The sequence below is a fragment of the Cucurbita pepo genome, chromosome 8, assembly GCF_057944985.1.
Source record: "Cucurbita pepo subsp. pepo isolate OVF chromosome 8, ASM5794498v1, whole genome shotgun sequence".
Lineage (NCBI taxonomy): Eukaryota > Viridiplantae > Streptophyta > Magnoliopsida > Cucurbitales > Cucurbitaceae > Cucurbita > Cucurbita pepo.
In genome coordinates this window covers 4553403-4568442 of record NC_141805.1, presented here as the reverse complement: position 1 = coordinate 4568442, position 15040 = coordinate 4553403, and the positions used below count along the sequence as shown (strand labels likewise).

The window sequence follows — 15040 nt, the reverse complement described above, 5'->3', positions numbered from 1 at the left end:
TTTGTATGATTTATTGGTTGGTTTCATTTTTGGTTTTGAGAAGGCACTGATTTACTAACTTATTCAAATTTAGGATAGATTTGTAGATAAACATTCGAATGATAATATGAACTCCCTCCATAATGCTTTCACAATCATAACCCTGAGCGATGCATTAAAAACCACATTATTATTCAGCTTCATTGCTGAAAGCTATGCTTACAAAGCCTGCAAATTGTAATAATTCACGACAATTAAACATTTACCAACACATTAAGGCCACAAAACCAAGATGGCCGCTCAACGTTTAAAATGACAAACAGAAAATAATAATAATAATAATAAACAAAATAAAATAAAGGGGGTTACTTGAGAAATGGACAACAGGAGCATCACCACTTTCTGTGGATGTGTTCAAACCTTATGCATCACACAATATCAACGCGGGAAGCCAAATTCCGAGAAAACATGTATGAATCTCCATCTAAACGTGATTTTGAAATGAGAAAGAGAACAATACGTCTCCACCGTTGATCCTCATCTCATAGCGAGTGGTGGGAACATGTAGGAAGCAGAATTTTCAAACCTGTATGCAGTTCCTTTCCCTAGTGGCAGCAGGCATTGTAGTATATCTAATATCTGCGTTTTGCATATGAGAAAAGAGAGACAATAGGCATCCTCAAGTTTGGAATTAGGAAACCTCTGTTCCAAGAAAGCTTCAGACAGTTGAGATGTCCACTCGGCTTTTGTGAAGCTGAAATGCTGGGGTGATCCAGCTTCCGCAACTGCATTGGATGCCCGACCAATTAAAGTATCCAAGGCGACCTTCACAATGAGCACACGATAACTTGCCTTCCAATGCACCTTCTTCAACTGGGTAATAGAACAAAAATTCAACGTAGGTTTTTCATAATTGTAGATCCAAAGAAAAACCATATTTAAATAATGCATTACCAAAAGGTATCTACTACCTCTGTCTATATATGGGAACTGTTTCTCCATGAAAACCCTTTTTTTTTTTTCAACAGGAGAAACCGACTCGACCCAAAACTTCCATTGGGTGATGATTTCATCAAAAAACTAGTTGAAGTTCATACAAGCAATGAATTATCAGATATGTAGAAGATACGGCAGAGGTCATAAAAGAAAAGGATTTACCTCCTGTCATCCACCGGAGGGGCTCAATAAAAATAGATGAGCACTCAGGTTCCTCCGACTTATTAAAAGGGTTTCCACTTTTTCTCTTACGCCAGTCAAACGACGACTCACCTTCGCCAGGAATGTGATCCACCACATTTTCCTGCAAGGCAACCAGCCTTCGACATTTCTTGCAGCGGTATGCACGTGCAAGGGAATTATCTACTTGTTGGGATGACTGTACGGCTGAAGCAACTTCACAGGTCAAGCCTGGATCTGCTCCAAGTTTAGAAATGTTGATTTTCTCCCCGCGGTTATAGGACTCGCCTGAAGGCATGGAGAGGCAATAATTTAAAAGAATAAGCAAAATGGAAACTCACAGCTAAATCGTTATAAAGAGGAAGAAAAATGTCAATCACTAGAGGTGTCAAAGTATGAACCAGAGCCAGAATCCCAAACCAAAAGTCCAACAAAAACATGTGTTATACGTGCAACTTATTTATGTTTGACTGGAAAAGTTATTACCAAAGTAAAATTGGGAGAAACTATAGAAAAGATTGAGATCATTAATAATACAATTCTCATGCTAGATTAGATCAATAGCCCAAGCTTGACCAGGTCAAGGACTAAGTACTAGGTTGGCCCAAACTTTGATACTATGTTAAATCATCAATCAACTCAAAAACTGGATATGGTAAATTTTATTTTATATACACTCCAACTGACACATAATAATTGACATGTAAGCGATTATTTCCTTTTTATTTTAAATCTTTTGACCTGTAAATGAAGTTCAGGTTAAAAAATATGCCTTATCTTGAGCAAGCAAAAATCTGTGATGCATGGCTCTCAAACCTAGCCAAAACAGATGTTCCTCGACTCGACAACTGTTCTGGTAATACTATAATCTGGGAAGAAATGGCAATGCTCAATCTCCTGCTTAAATTCACAGGCCTTCATCAAACGTCCCTTGACACAAAACTAAAACCCAGAATCTAAGATACAACTAAACAAAATAACTAATATTATTTTCCTTTTTTTAAACATTGTGAATATTCGGCCAGCTTACACACCCCTTGACTAATCATAGGAGAGACCGCAGGATCCTACATCATACAGCTGTCAAGAAACACTAGGATTTTATCCTAAGTAGGTGACCGCATAAATACTCTTGAATAAAAGCTTGTGGGAGGGAACTATAGACCAAAAAGATAATATTGAAAAACAAATCCAGGAAATGAATGAATTGAACAACAGCAGTACTCATTCAAACAAATGAACTAGATTGAGACAATACAGGAGGGGGCAGTGAAAGAAACACCACGTACCCAATATTTTCAGGCGAAAACGCTTGTATATGGGACTGGCATAATCAACCTTGAAACCCATGTCCTCGAACAGTTTTAACTGCAATGAATACAGATTAATAATTAGAAAATTAGAATGGTATATCTAGTGCATTGACATTCTGCACAAGACCTTTCAGTATCTTATGAATTAACAATATTTCCAAGATCACCTGCTCCATAAATCCATCATTGGGGCTGACAAACTCATTGCTTTGTCGCAAGGAATCAAGTGCATCTGCATCAACGTATAAGAAAGAAAAACTAGCAATAGGTCGGAACCATAAGCAACTACATACACTGGTTCATAATAGTTCAAGCAAATAATGTATGCTTATCACACCTTCTAGAGATAGCCGTTCCTTTCTCATAAGGTATGATGTGATGATAGCAGCACTGCAACGAATAAATGCAAAGGATGATATAAATACTTGATAATGAGAAAACTGGGGAAAATTTCACATAAGGCTGCAGTGGATAAACTATAATACAGCATGGGTATGAAGTATATGAATCATTCCTAATTTTATTAACTTCAAGTATGAGGAGTTTGTATCAAGTTTTATGCAGTTCTCCTTTGTATGGAAAAGCTAGTTCTCTATAGCTCAATGTCATTAACCATTCTTTTCAATTTGTGGCTGGAGAGGAATAAACACATCTTTTAAAGGACGGAAAAGATTTTCACACTTCTCTGAAGGCTGTTCTTCATGGTGATTTGAATTAGAAATCCTTGTAAATAAATTTGGTAACCACTCTCTCTTCCATGAGGACCCAATTGAAGAGTGTTCTTGAAATGACCTCTAGCATTTCTTTAAGAAGTCTCCTCATGTCATTTTGGTATGAACCACTAAATTTTACAATATGGAAAGAGAGTAACAAATGGTTGATAACATTTTGAGAGGCTCATCTACCTCCCCATTGCTCAAGTTGGAGTTCCACAAAAAGTTCGCAGTAGCCCACACTTAGTCCTAAGCCCCTCTGTAATTTCCATCTTGGCCATGTCTTTGGTATTGGCCCACATATCTTGCAGGAATTAAGGAACCACTCTTTGGTTATCTGAGGAGCAACACAAGTGACACCAACAGCCAGATAATGGCTGTAAATATTATTATTTCGTTCTCAAAATTGTCACCGCTAAATGTCTTAAAATGCTCCAAACCTCAATCGGGTAGTTGTCAAATAATTCGTGTCCAAAATTATGGACGTTTTACTTAATCTGCATAACCTTTTATTATAAAATTGCAAGTGCACCTCCTTTTTCAAGAAAGGCAGAAGAAAAAAATCCAAGAACAACATATATAATACAGACTTTCAGGTTCCAAGCGAGTCCATCCACGACTAGATGGAAGCCATCATAACATTCATATCCAGGTACAACAAAACAACGTATAACAGAAAATTTATCCGTAACTAACGATGGAAAAATCACAGTACCTTCGCAATAACTTGGCAGAAATAGCATATCACATATCAAAGCAAAAGATGAGTGGTTACAGAATGAAAATAGCAACAGCCTAGCAGGAAAGTTTGTCATACCTTCTTGATACTCCAGCAAAGCAATGCACCAGAACAGATCCCTCTTTTCTACCCTGCTCAATGAAATCATAGCACACATTCAAATAATCCAACAGATCTTCATTTTCCATATCTCTCAGCGGCACTGCCATCCTCACAACCTTCAAATCCTTTCCAGCATGCTCCAATGAGTACAAGAGCTTCTCAGGTGATAAGGAACTCTTCGACCCATCAACATAGTCATTCTCAGAAGCTGAATCACAGCCACCCACACCTACATATACCTTCTTAATTTCTTTGCTGGGAATTGTCAATCCACTGCGCCATTCAGAAAAAAACGATGCTGACGCAGAACTAAGAACTGATAATATATGCGTGATTTCTGAGCTACCATGTTGCAGAACTTCCACGGCATCGCCAATATTTCCAATGAAGAGATTCTCACGCACAAGGTGAGGCATGACAATATATCAAGATCAGATATCAAAGATGCCGAGTAGAGAATGTTCCTGCAACACAAGTGAAACTGCATTAGTTTCTCTCCTCGCTTTCAATTAAGCGATTACTACATGCGTAAAAGAACCCCTGGATCACTTCGATTATAATTCAAATTTGAACATAAATCCCTAAACCGGTTCAGTACAATACTTTAACAAGTAACCGTAAGCATAGGAGGAACTTATTGGACATTGTTCCTCTATATGATCGTAGAAACTTGAGAGAAAGGGACATTATTATTTCACCGAGCTCATTGACGGCAACCGAAGTGAAATTAAACATAAAGCAGCTCGATACATGATAGCAGAGACGGGATTTGACGAATCAAGAATGTTTGTTGAATAAATTCCACAAAGAAGCGTGTAAGTTTTTGCAGGAATCATGGAAATTGAAAGTAAAAATCCATAATAAGAGGCAGAGATTGGAAAAAGGAAAAAACATGGTTGAGAGAAAGAAAGATGACCTGAAATTCGGAGGAAGGCAAGCGCTATTCTGCCCTTTGACATACATGTATTGTACTTATAAAAGACTTGACACGTGTGAGAAGGGAGGGGAAGAGTTGGGCACGTGAGTCAGCTTTCCACGTGGCGTTAGAAGACAGACCACCGAGGGTTTATTATTATTATTATTATTATTATTATTATTATTATTAGCAGTAGCAACAGAAAAACATCTGAGGCCTGGTGTAAGAGCAGCCCACATGGTTGTCCACGTCAATCCCAATTATTCCTAAATTGTATCCAATAATATGATGCCAACAATCACTTTAGATCTATGGATTTAGAGGCCCCTCCATCTCCCTTTCAAATGTGCCAACTCTTCAATCCCTTTTAATAATTATAGTGTATTAAGTTTTTCCTTTTAATAATCGGAAGTCTTTGCGAGCCTCGTCGTTTGGATACCGATTTTAATTTTGATCGTGACCAAGAACTCATGCTTATCTTTAAAATATTGATAAGAATGTTAGAATATTGAAGGTGGAGGTTCGATGTGCCAACCAACCAACTTTAGTTACCTTTTAGGAAACTTAGAATCGGACCCGACCTTTTCATGGGAGAATGGCGAGTACTAAAATTCTATGATTTCTATCATGGATCATATCCAACATTTGGTATCAAAGCTAGGATGTCGAAACAAATATCGTCACCGTACAAAGTCGTCAGAGGAGATATGATGATGATAAAGAGCAGAAACGAGAGGAATGTAATGCTTCAGTACCTATTACTCAAGAAGAATAACTGCACGGCATGGTCGATAAAGATGCATGTTAACTTACAAACACAAGGCGTGTGGGATGCCATCGAGCATGGTGACGATGTTGAGTGTAAGGACACAAGATGGCTCTTGTTGTCATCTATCAAGTAGTCCCAGAGGACGTCCATCTCATGTTGGCAGAGAAGGACTCGACAAAGGCAGTGTGGAAGACGCTGCAAACAATGCATGTAGGTGTGGAACATGTCAAGGAAGCAAAGGTACAAATCTTGAGGAATGAATTTGAGGCTATCCACATGAAGAACAGTGAGTCAATAGACAACTTTGGCATGAAGTTGACGATGATCTTCAGCAGCATCCATTCGTTAGGCTACAAGGTGGAGGAAAAATCTTCATCGTCAAGAATTTCCTTCGAGTAGTCTCCCCCGAGATTCATGCAAATTATTATCTCCATTAAGCAGTGTGGTGATCTTAAGAACATGTCCGTTGAGGAGGTCGTTGGTTGCCTTAAGATCCATGAGAAGAGACTTCGTGGCAAAATAAATAAATAAATAAATAAAAATAAAAATAAAAAGATGTGGTTGTACGCCTTCAGCTTTTGCGCACAGTGGAGGGTGCCTAACCGTAAGTTTTACAGGTACGAGGGGACGTGGGAGCCCTAGCAAGAAAAACAGAGGTCATGAACATGGTCGAGACATGGCCGCAAACGTGGCGGTAGAGGAGGTCGTGACAATACCTCACAAACCCATGACATAGTCATCCCTTGTAAGGATAAGAGCATGATTAAGTGTTATGCTCGTGAAAAGGACAGACATTATGTGGTAGAGCGCCGCAGCAAGGAACATGATGAGGAGGCAAACATCACATTCACAAAGGATGAAGAGTTTGCATTGATGTTGGCCAAGAAAATGTCCAACTTGTTGATGCTCAATAAAGAGAAGGTTATGGTGAACCTCCTCACACATGACAAAGACTAAATGGAGACCAACATGTACCGATCCAAGACAACTGAATAAACAACCACATGACCGGAGATCAAGAAAAGTTCTTGATGAGAAGTTCATTGGAAACGTGAAGCTCTGCGATGGATCAATTGTACCGATCCAAGGCAAGGGATCCATGTTGTTCCAATGTAAGAACGATGATCAACTTCTATTGACTAAGGTATATTACATCCCGAGTTGAAGAGCAATATTATTAGCCTTGGTCAAATGACAGAAGAAAGTAGCAAAATGGAGTTAGTCAACTCGTTTCTCAAGATTTTCGATAGAAACGGAGTCCTGTTGATGAAGGTAAAACGACCGCGAAACTGCCTGTATAAGATACTAATGAAAGACCATCAACATTTTAAGAATAGAGTCGAGAAGAAACTATAGTTAAACATGTTTTAGTTGGATTAATCATATATTGGGTAACCTCTTGTGAGTTTTTGTAAGAATCATGTGAGTGAGATCAAAAAAAAATGTTGAAAGAACAAATGTTAGTCAATGGGATGGTTTTCACTCTTAGAAACGATAAGTATCATGACCATGTCGCAAGAGATGCAAGGAAATATTAGAACCCGGTGCCGAATATGAATTTCAAATCCTGGGCATGAGACATTACACTCTCAATTTCATTTGATTAATTTCACATTACACTCTCAATTTCATTTGATTAATTTCATTTTTTGTGTCGTTACTAAAGATGTTTCCACTTTTAGTTATTTAAACTCCTAGTTGAAGGCAGCTAGGGAATCAACCTTGTCTTTTTATAATCCTTTCATTTATTTTAAATTATAATTTTTTTAATCTTAAATTATAGGAGTAAAAGAGTGAATAAATAAAATAATAAAGAATATGTAGGCAAATTTGTAAGTAGAGAATTAGAACAGAAGGAAATGTGTACACATGAGTACAAGAGAGGAAAGAGGAAAGCTTACACTAAATTCTTTACATCACAGAATTGTGGAGAAGGTAAAATAATCCTTCTTAAGCAGATAGATGGCACAACACCTCTTTTCTTTTGCTAATTCTGAATACCATACAGTAATGGCACATGAAACTAAGCTCATCGGCCTTTAAAATGACCTGTCTTTCACCTATTCGTCTCCTCTCCCGAACCCGATCGCAGATCGGTCTCACTTCATGTACAATGTTTCCTTGAACTCTTTTTCCTGGTTTAGTTTACAACATGGGTCACAAGTTCCTGTGTAGGGAAGAAACATCCCTCGAACCTGGTAATGATGTTGGATGTTCCCGCACGCGAGATAAGAGCAGAGACACTTGCTCGGTTGCGATATCAAGCCTCTCCTGGGACTTTGCAGATTCGGTTACAAGAGTCGACACCAAGCTCTGCAACAACTGAATCTTTTCAGCATGGTCATTTGTAGTATTTTGAAGGAGCTTTGCTGAATGCATGCTTATCCTTCTCCATCGTACAGGAAGATAGCTATCGGGTATCTGGAAACAGTTCACAGTCGAGAGAACTCGGAGGGCATGGCGGCAAAGAATTCCAGAGAACTCAAATTGATGGCAACTGCAACTTATGATGCCTTCACGGGGAACCCAATACACCTTCCGACCTCCCTCAACTTTCGTATGATGTCTCACAAGAAAGCCATCATCCATTTGAAACGTTGCATAATGGGCTGCCAACACGAGTTGTTCTTGAAGCTTCGAGAAGGCAAAGGGAGTGAGGATGGTGGCAGCGTGCGATTCCATTGGGGCGCCTGTTTTGAGACTGATATTTTGAAGATTTTGTTGCATTGTTTGTTGTTCTCCAGCTTGATCTCTAAAATCCACCCCAACAGCTACCTGAACAAGCACACTTAACCAATTGCATCCAAACTATCCTCATAATGATCTCCTAACAATTAAAACATTCTTACATGAAATAAAGTTACTTGTGTATGTTTGAATGAGATCCATTGATTGGATGAATCTAATACCCACACCAACCGTGAAAGCCAAATGAGAAACCATCCAAATCAAGCTGATATGAAATATACATGAAATGCATAACGCTAAGCAATCAAATAATGAATTAACGACCCCTGATTTAACTAGAAGTCTATTAATCTTTCATCTACATCGCTGATCCTAAGGGTGGCCTCTCTTAAGGCTAAGCAAAATTTGGATTAGTCAAAGTCATAATTTCTCATGGTTCGTTCAATGATCATCTTTATTTCAATATCTTCTAGGATCTATTCTCTAAGCTTCAAACATTCAAAACTCTCCATTTGGCTGGGCACACAGGAGAAATCAATACCATAATTGCATCCATAGGTAAGGTTTTTAGTTGTCTATAGCATCAGTGTTGTGAGCCATGTGAAGAGGCAATCAAGGATCAGAACCATATTTTATGGACATTGTTCCTTCTTGTTTAGTCATAATTGGAGATGGCAAGCAAGCTTAAAAAAACCCAGCTTTTAAGGTCAGTTCAGTTTTTGAAAGTATAAAACCTAAGAAGCAACACCAGTTTAGTTTGGAAGGATTTGGAGTTGGATAGGCCAGGGTCAGGAACCAACCCACCCACTTATACCACTAATTGAAGTGTTTACTACCTCTTTTGGTTATGCCCTTGAGATCACTTTGGCTCTTTTTTTATGTGACCCTTTGTATTTCTTTTATTGTCTCTTTCAGACTCCAAGCAGAAGATCAAAAACAACGATGCTATGTTTAGCATAAAGTAACATTGTTTTAACAATTAGGAAACGATAAACACGATATCAATAAATAAGCAACAAAAAAAAGTATGTAGGAAGAAGAAAAATCAAATGCAAAGATATTTAATAACTAGAGGGAAAAACAAGGAAGAAGAAAGAGGGAGCAAGGGAGAGTCTACAAAGAGAAAATCCAGGGAAAGTGAAAGACACTGGGGAAAGGAAGGAGGGAGAGAGAGCATGCAAGATTCGATGGAAGAATATCAGAAGGAACAAGTGCCAAAGCGCATCTCAAGCAAATGATAAGGGAGGTGAAGTTCAAATATATAGGTTTACGAGTCCTTTGGTTGCTATGGATGAGAAAGACAAGTGCTCAATTCTATAATAAAGTGCTTGACATGGTTGCCATGAACATTTATTCAGAAAGTAGGTAAGGCTAGCACCAATCTAAATTCGCAAAATGACACATGACCCACTGAGCAGAAAGGAAGGTTACGAGTGCTTGGTCACACCTTGAAAACATGGATCTTCTAAGTATTTTTATGAGAGTTAACTTACGAAGGAAATAAAAGTTAAAACGTTCCGTAAACTCAATAACAGATCTCTCAAACAAAAAAATTCAATCCAATCTCATTCATCATTTCTCTTTACACAACTTTAGTTGGTAATTTACCAACAGAGGGTCATCACTTAATCAAGTGAAATTCATCTATTATGATTCATTATATTTTGGAAAAGATATAAAGTTAAATGTCTCTAAGGGATGGCTTTAGTGGTAAAGACTTGGTATGTTTTGGGAGTCTATAGGGAGAGTCTAACGGAAAATTTAATAATGTAAAACTCTTGCCTCTTAGAGATGGTCTTGCAATGCAAAAACTTCCTCAAAGATAAGTGAGATAGGCTATTTGCACGATCCAAAAGGCCAAAGGGTAGGGTCCTACCCCACTTGTCAATAATATATATATATATATATATATGACAATAGAACTTTGATTCACAGTTGTTTTGTGTAATTGTTGTATAATGTCTACCTGTAGGTTCGCTTATAGGACTAAGATTTTTTGTTTCCTTCATTATAACTAAGCGTCTCACGATGATTCTTACAAGTGTTTGATCACACTCCAAAAACTACATAACATGCGTCTAAAGTATGTTGGTGCCAAAAATGACATTGCTCAAATTAGTGTTTTGAAACTTGGTGGATCTAGCATACCCCAGGTTAAACTCAATATCTTTTTATAATAGCTCTAAATCAACCATTAATTGCCTAGATTGCGCAAAAATCACTCGATCATAGGCTACAAATTGGCCCTATACTTCAATCACAAAAAGGAGGTGCAAGAAGCTTGATGAGGACCAAACAAACAGCTTGAGTAAATATTACCGAAATAAGTTAGATTTAATCCAACAAAAATAGTAAGACAGATCAGCGTACCTGTTCAATAAACTGTACTAGTCGAGTCTGTGCACTCAAAAATCGCTGAATAAAAGCATTAATTGTTTTTGATTGGCCAATTGTTGTCATTCCAGCAAAGAAATGGCTTCTCAAGAATGGTAATGCCCAAAGTGATCGCAAGCAGTACAAGTTGGCTATATGCCTGTTAGTATGCAAACCAAAAGAATTCTCCATATCCCTCCACCCTAATTCAAAATCCTCAATAGATTCCAGATTATACAGTCGACAGAATTCACTTTTCCACTCGTTATAACGGTCTCCAAGAACAGCATTAAACCATGATGGAAACTTCGCCACAATCATCCAAATACAGAGTGCATGCTTAGTAGTTGGCAATTCGACCGCTATTGCATCTTTGAGACACACATTTTGGTCAGTTAATATTGTCTGTGGAGCCTTTCCATTCATGAACCCTATAAAAACCTTGCGTAGCACAGTAGAAACAAACAAATAAATAAAATCAGAGTGGTGACCTATTTAAATAGATGTTCTACTAATTGTGTTACTATTGAGAACTCTGATTTTTCTAGAGTTGGAAGATAAAAATTTAGTTACCAAAAAACGTTACATGCTGAATATAACACACTGATTGAAGAAGAGATAATTTTAAACTGTAGTACCTTTAAAGCCCATGCAAATGATCTCAAATTCTCCTCCCGAAGAAGTACACAACTTAAGAAGCAAGGCATCCCATAGTTATTAATTCCAACCCATATACCAAGTGGCAAGTCAAATGCAGTCAATCGATGTGTGGTATCAAAGACAACTGCATCACCAAATATCTCATATGCTTGAATGGACGAGGCATACGACCAGGCAATGTTCTCTAACCTGTTGTTTGAATCGATCACATACTCAAATTTGAAGTTTGGATCTTTCTCCTTAATGTTTCTGCACATCCTCAATAAGTCAATGCTCTCTTCTTCATGATCTAATTTTCTAAATGATTGAAGTAGATTTCTTACATCCTTCTCAGTGAATGGCAAATATCCTGGCTCCACGCCTTTTTCTAGCTCCATAAGCCTCATCATTTGCTGCACAGAAATTCCTGATTTGGCATACATCACAATTCGAGCCTTGTCTATCTCAGAAATTGTTCGATATGCTGGAAGGAAACGAACTTGGTTTGGTTCTAATAATTCATGATTATGGTGGTTTGCAAAACCAGTGATACGCCACTCTGGTGGTCCTAGTTCCATTGTTTTGCTTATCCTCATATATGCTTGACATCCACACCGAGAGGATTTTCTATTTCTTTGAGGCTTATTTTCGTTCGGCGTTTTAATAGGTGTGTTCCCAGCACGATGGCAAACGAAATAGCGCCTAGTAAGGCCTTTTCCAATCCCATCTTTTCCCTCTGTTCGATGTCTTCGAATTGAGAAGCCACACCTTTTTGCAAATTCACTATAAAACTCATAAGCAGAATCATGAGTAGGAAACCTTTGCCCTATATAAGGAATTGCATCGTTACTTGAATCCAGGGACAGCCTGGTTTCATCAGGAGACTCCTCTGTGCTGCCGGTTTCATCTAAAGACAAGGATTGTTGGTCAGAGGGATCATCATATACCACCAACAACTGTCCAGTCTCCTCAGACATCATATCTCATCTAACTCCTCAAGTTCAATTTAATACCCTGGCTCGAGCACGTACAAATCAGCAAACGAGAATGAGAATGGGGAGAAAATTATGCGCAAAATGAAAAGCTCAAAATATTCATCACTCTTCTTCACAAGCTTCGAAATTTGAAGAAATTCGTCTCCCTTCATATTCAGGAAGCAATAAAACCATTGCAAATGAAAATATACGGCTTACAAGTACAGAAATTTGCAATTCAATCCCAAGAAGAGCACGTCTAAGTCAGTGAAACGCCCTCCTAGAGTCCTAATATACTGCAGAACGAAGGTGATACTCAATTTTCACAACATGGGTTTTTCCATACATCAGCGTTATCTCATCATATTCAAGTTACAGCCAGAATTGAGCAAATGAACTAAAACTGTCAAGTGCCCAGATCACAATTCCTAAATTGGCACAAATTTTCAAGCACAAAATACAGGAAGAAGGCCTACGCGTTTCCAATTGACGGAAGTGTGTGGCAACCGGTTGCGTTGTGCGGCGGGCGTTTGCAGCGATCTAATCAACGGAGGCGGCGTACAGCGGTCATTGGCAGACGTGTGGCGGCTAGTGCCGAGCGGATCAGGAGGGAGACGGAGAGGTTCTGGCGGCCGCCGAGGTTGCGTCGACGCCAAGACGAGAGGCAGAGCTGGCTGGTGGAGATGACGCTAAAGGAGCCGATTGGAATGGGGACTGGGAAGGGGAGTGATGGTAGGGTTTTGTATTTACTCTTGGTTCGGTTGATTCGGTTCGGTTCGGTTCGGTTCGGTTCGGTTCGGTTCGGTTCGGTTCGGTTCGGTTCGGTTCGGTTCGGTTCGGTTCGGTTCGGTTCGGTTCGGTCTTAATAAAAAATTGAATCGAATCGAAAAAATCCAGATTTCTTTAATATCAATACGAGGTTTCCGAATACTAACAAAAACTCAAACCAAACAATTAGATCGACGGTTTGGTTTGGTTCAAATTTTCGGTTTTTTCTGCACCCCTATTTATTTTCTACCATTTCTCTTACCCCCGTGCATAACGGAATCATGTATGCCCCTTTTTTTAGATCCCAGTTTAACATATTTCATTTTAGTTTTAAGTATTTTTAAAAATATTTTTCTAGAAATTTCATCAAATTTTTATTAATATTTTCATTGATAATACATTATTAAATTACCGATATTTGGTAGTTAATATAATTAATTGTTACGTTACCGAAATTTTTTAGGGTGATATAATCATCTATTTTAAAATTTAACGTGGTCAACTTTCTAAAATTTTAGACTGATCCAAGTTTGCTATCAAATGTAAGTCCACGTCAGTTTAAAGTGAAAAAATGAAAATGTGCAATTGAGGTTTGTGTCGTGTGCCCATTTATATGCGATTAAAAAAAAATCATCTAAATTCATTAAAAAAAAATAGAAAATCCTGTAAACCGATTGCTTGAGTTCGTAAACAAATAAAATAAAGGGTCTAGGACGGGCCTCCTTTCTAACCGCACAAACCTGCACACTCTTGCGTGCGACTAGCCATCTATGATCCATTTAAAAATAAAAAACAGGAAATACTCCATAAACAATCTACTTGTAGGCTCTTATCTAAGTTTCCTATTCAATGTTTTAGCTCATAAGGTTTATCTAGTCATCGTGTTTCCCGTACATAAGTCAGGGTCATTCATCTATCTCGGGCTCTAGGGTGGATGTAGCAAGTATGGAGGAGGAGTCGCTCTCTACAGGTAACCTCTCACGTCTCTCTATAATTCCACACGTGTCTGTTACTAGGTACTAGTAGGGATCTCCCTTAGTGGCGCCCAACATGCTTCTTATTCGTAAGTCATTCTAGATTAGAATAGTACAAGGCAGGCTCCCCACTAAGGACAATTGAAACTCCCCCAGTAGTACTCTCTAGCCACGGGTCCAAAGTGAGTGGCATCGTAATCCTATATACCAAGTATACTCTAACTTGTCGAGATAAGTTCACAAGCGCTCCAATTGTCCCTATGTGGTATTAGTCAACCTAAAACAGTCAAATATGGACCTTTATCGTGGCTTAACTAAGGCTCACAAACTCAACATATAAATATAACAATACACATAACATCGATCCAAATGTAAGGCATGGATTGACACTTTGACTTTGGATGACTCGGTGGTGTAAAAAGACGAGCAAATCTTTCGTGAAATAAAACAAATAAAATTTAAAGCATAATATACATTATATTTATATTATATCAAGATAGTGTACGTACATAAGTAGTTAAAGCATAGAATAGTTAAAACAAAAAATAAGGAACGGGTACAAAATATTTAAAATAAAAGGGGATGGAGGACGATGGGTGAGGCTTGTCTATGACATTTTCTCCAGAGTCCGCTCCCGACTCGACTAACTCCTTATTTACCTGAAAAATGTGGAAAACATGGAGTGAGTACAAAGGCTCACTAAGTAGCCTACTTTTAGGCTCTTAATCGTGTCTTGATATGCTAGGGTACCACACTCTTTCTTTTCTTGTTCTAGTTCTTATTGTAAGTACTTAGATCCTTTGGTTCTGTTCTTGACTTGTGAGTTCTTAACATGATCTATCTTGAGTATTTTTGTCCTTGGATTTTGAGGTCTCGACCTTGGTTCTAATCTAAGGGCCTTATTACTATTGTTTTGG

At 38.3% G+C, this 15040-nt stretch overlaps 2 protein-coding genes across 3 annotated transcripts; both read right to left on the bottom strand.

Moving 5' to 3' along the window:
* Window positions 1-150: 150 nt before the first annotated feature.
* On the bottom strand, window positions 151-4983 carry LOC111800236 (uncharacterized). 2 transcript variants are annotated; one of them, XM_023683838.2, is made up of 7 exons: window positions 4939-4983; window positions 3999-4486; window positions 2806-2858; window positions 2636-2700; window positions 2445-2523; window positions 1138-1443; window positions 151-852 (listed from the first exon to the last, which is right to left on the bottom strand). In XM_023683838.2, exons 2-7 carry the CDS (start codon window positions 4436-4438, stop codon window positions 698-700), a joined length of 1098 nt encoding a protein of 365 aa, XP_023539606.2. In that variant the 5' UTR covers window positions 4439-4486; window positions 4939-4983; the 3' UTR covers window positions 151-697. The 2 variants fall into 2 exon arrangements, with proteins under 2 accessions (XP_023539606.2, XP_086982250.1); XM_087126124.1 differs by lacking the exon at window positions 4939-4983 and adding an exon at window positions 4721-4901.
* A 2545-nt stretch (window positions 4984-7528) lies between these two features.
* LOC111800227 (protein FAR1-RELATED SEQUENCE 11) lies at window positions 7529-13102 on the bottom strand. The gene is made up of 3 exons (XM_087126169.1): window positions 11407-13102; window positions 10766-11209; window positions 7529-8482 (listed from the first exon to the last, which is right to left on the bottom strand). The coding sequence occupies exons 1-3, from the start codon at window positions 12385-12387 to the stop codon at window positions 7865-7867; spliced, it is 2043 nt and encodes a 680-aa protein (XP_086982295.1). The 5' UTR covers window positions 12388-13102; the 3' UTR covers window positions 7529-7864.
* Window positions 13103-15040: the final 1938 nt, after the last annotated feature.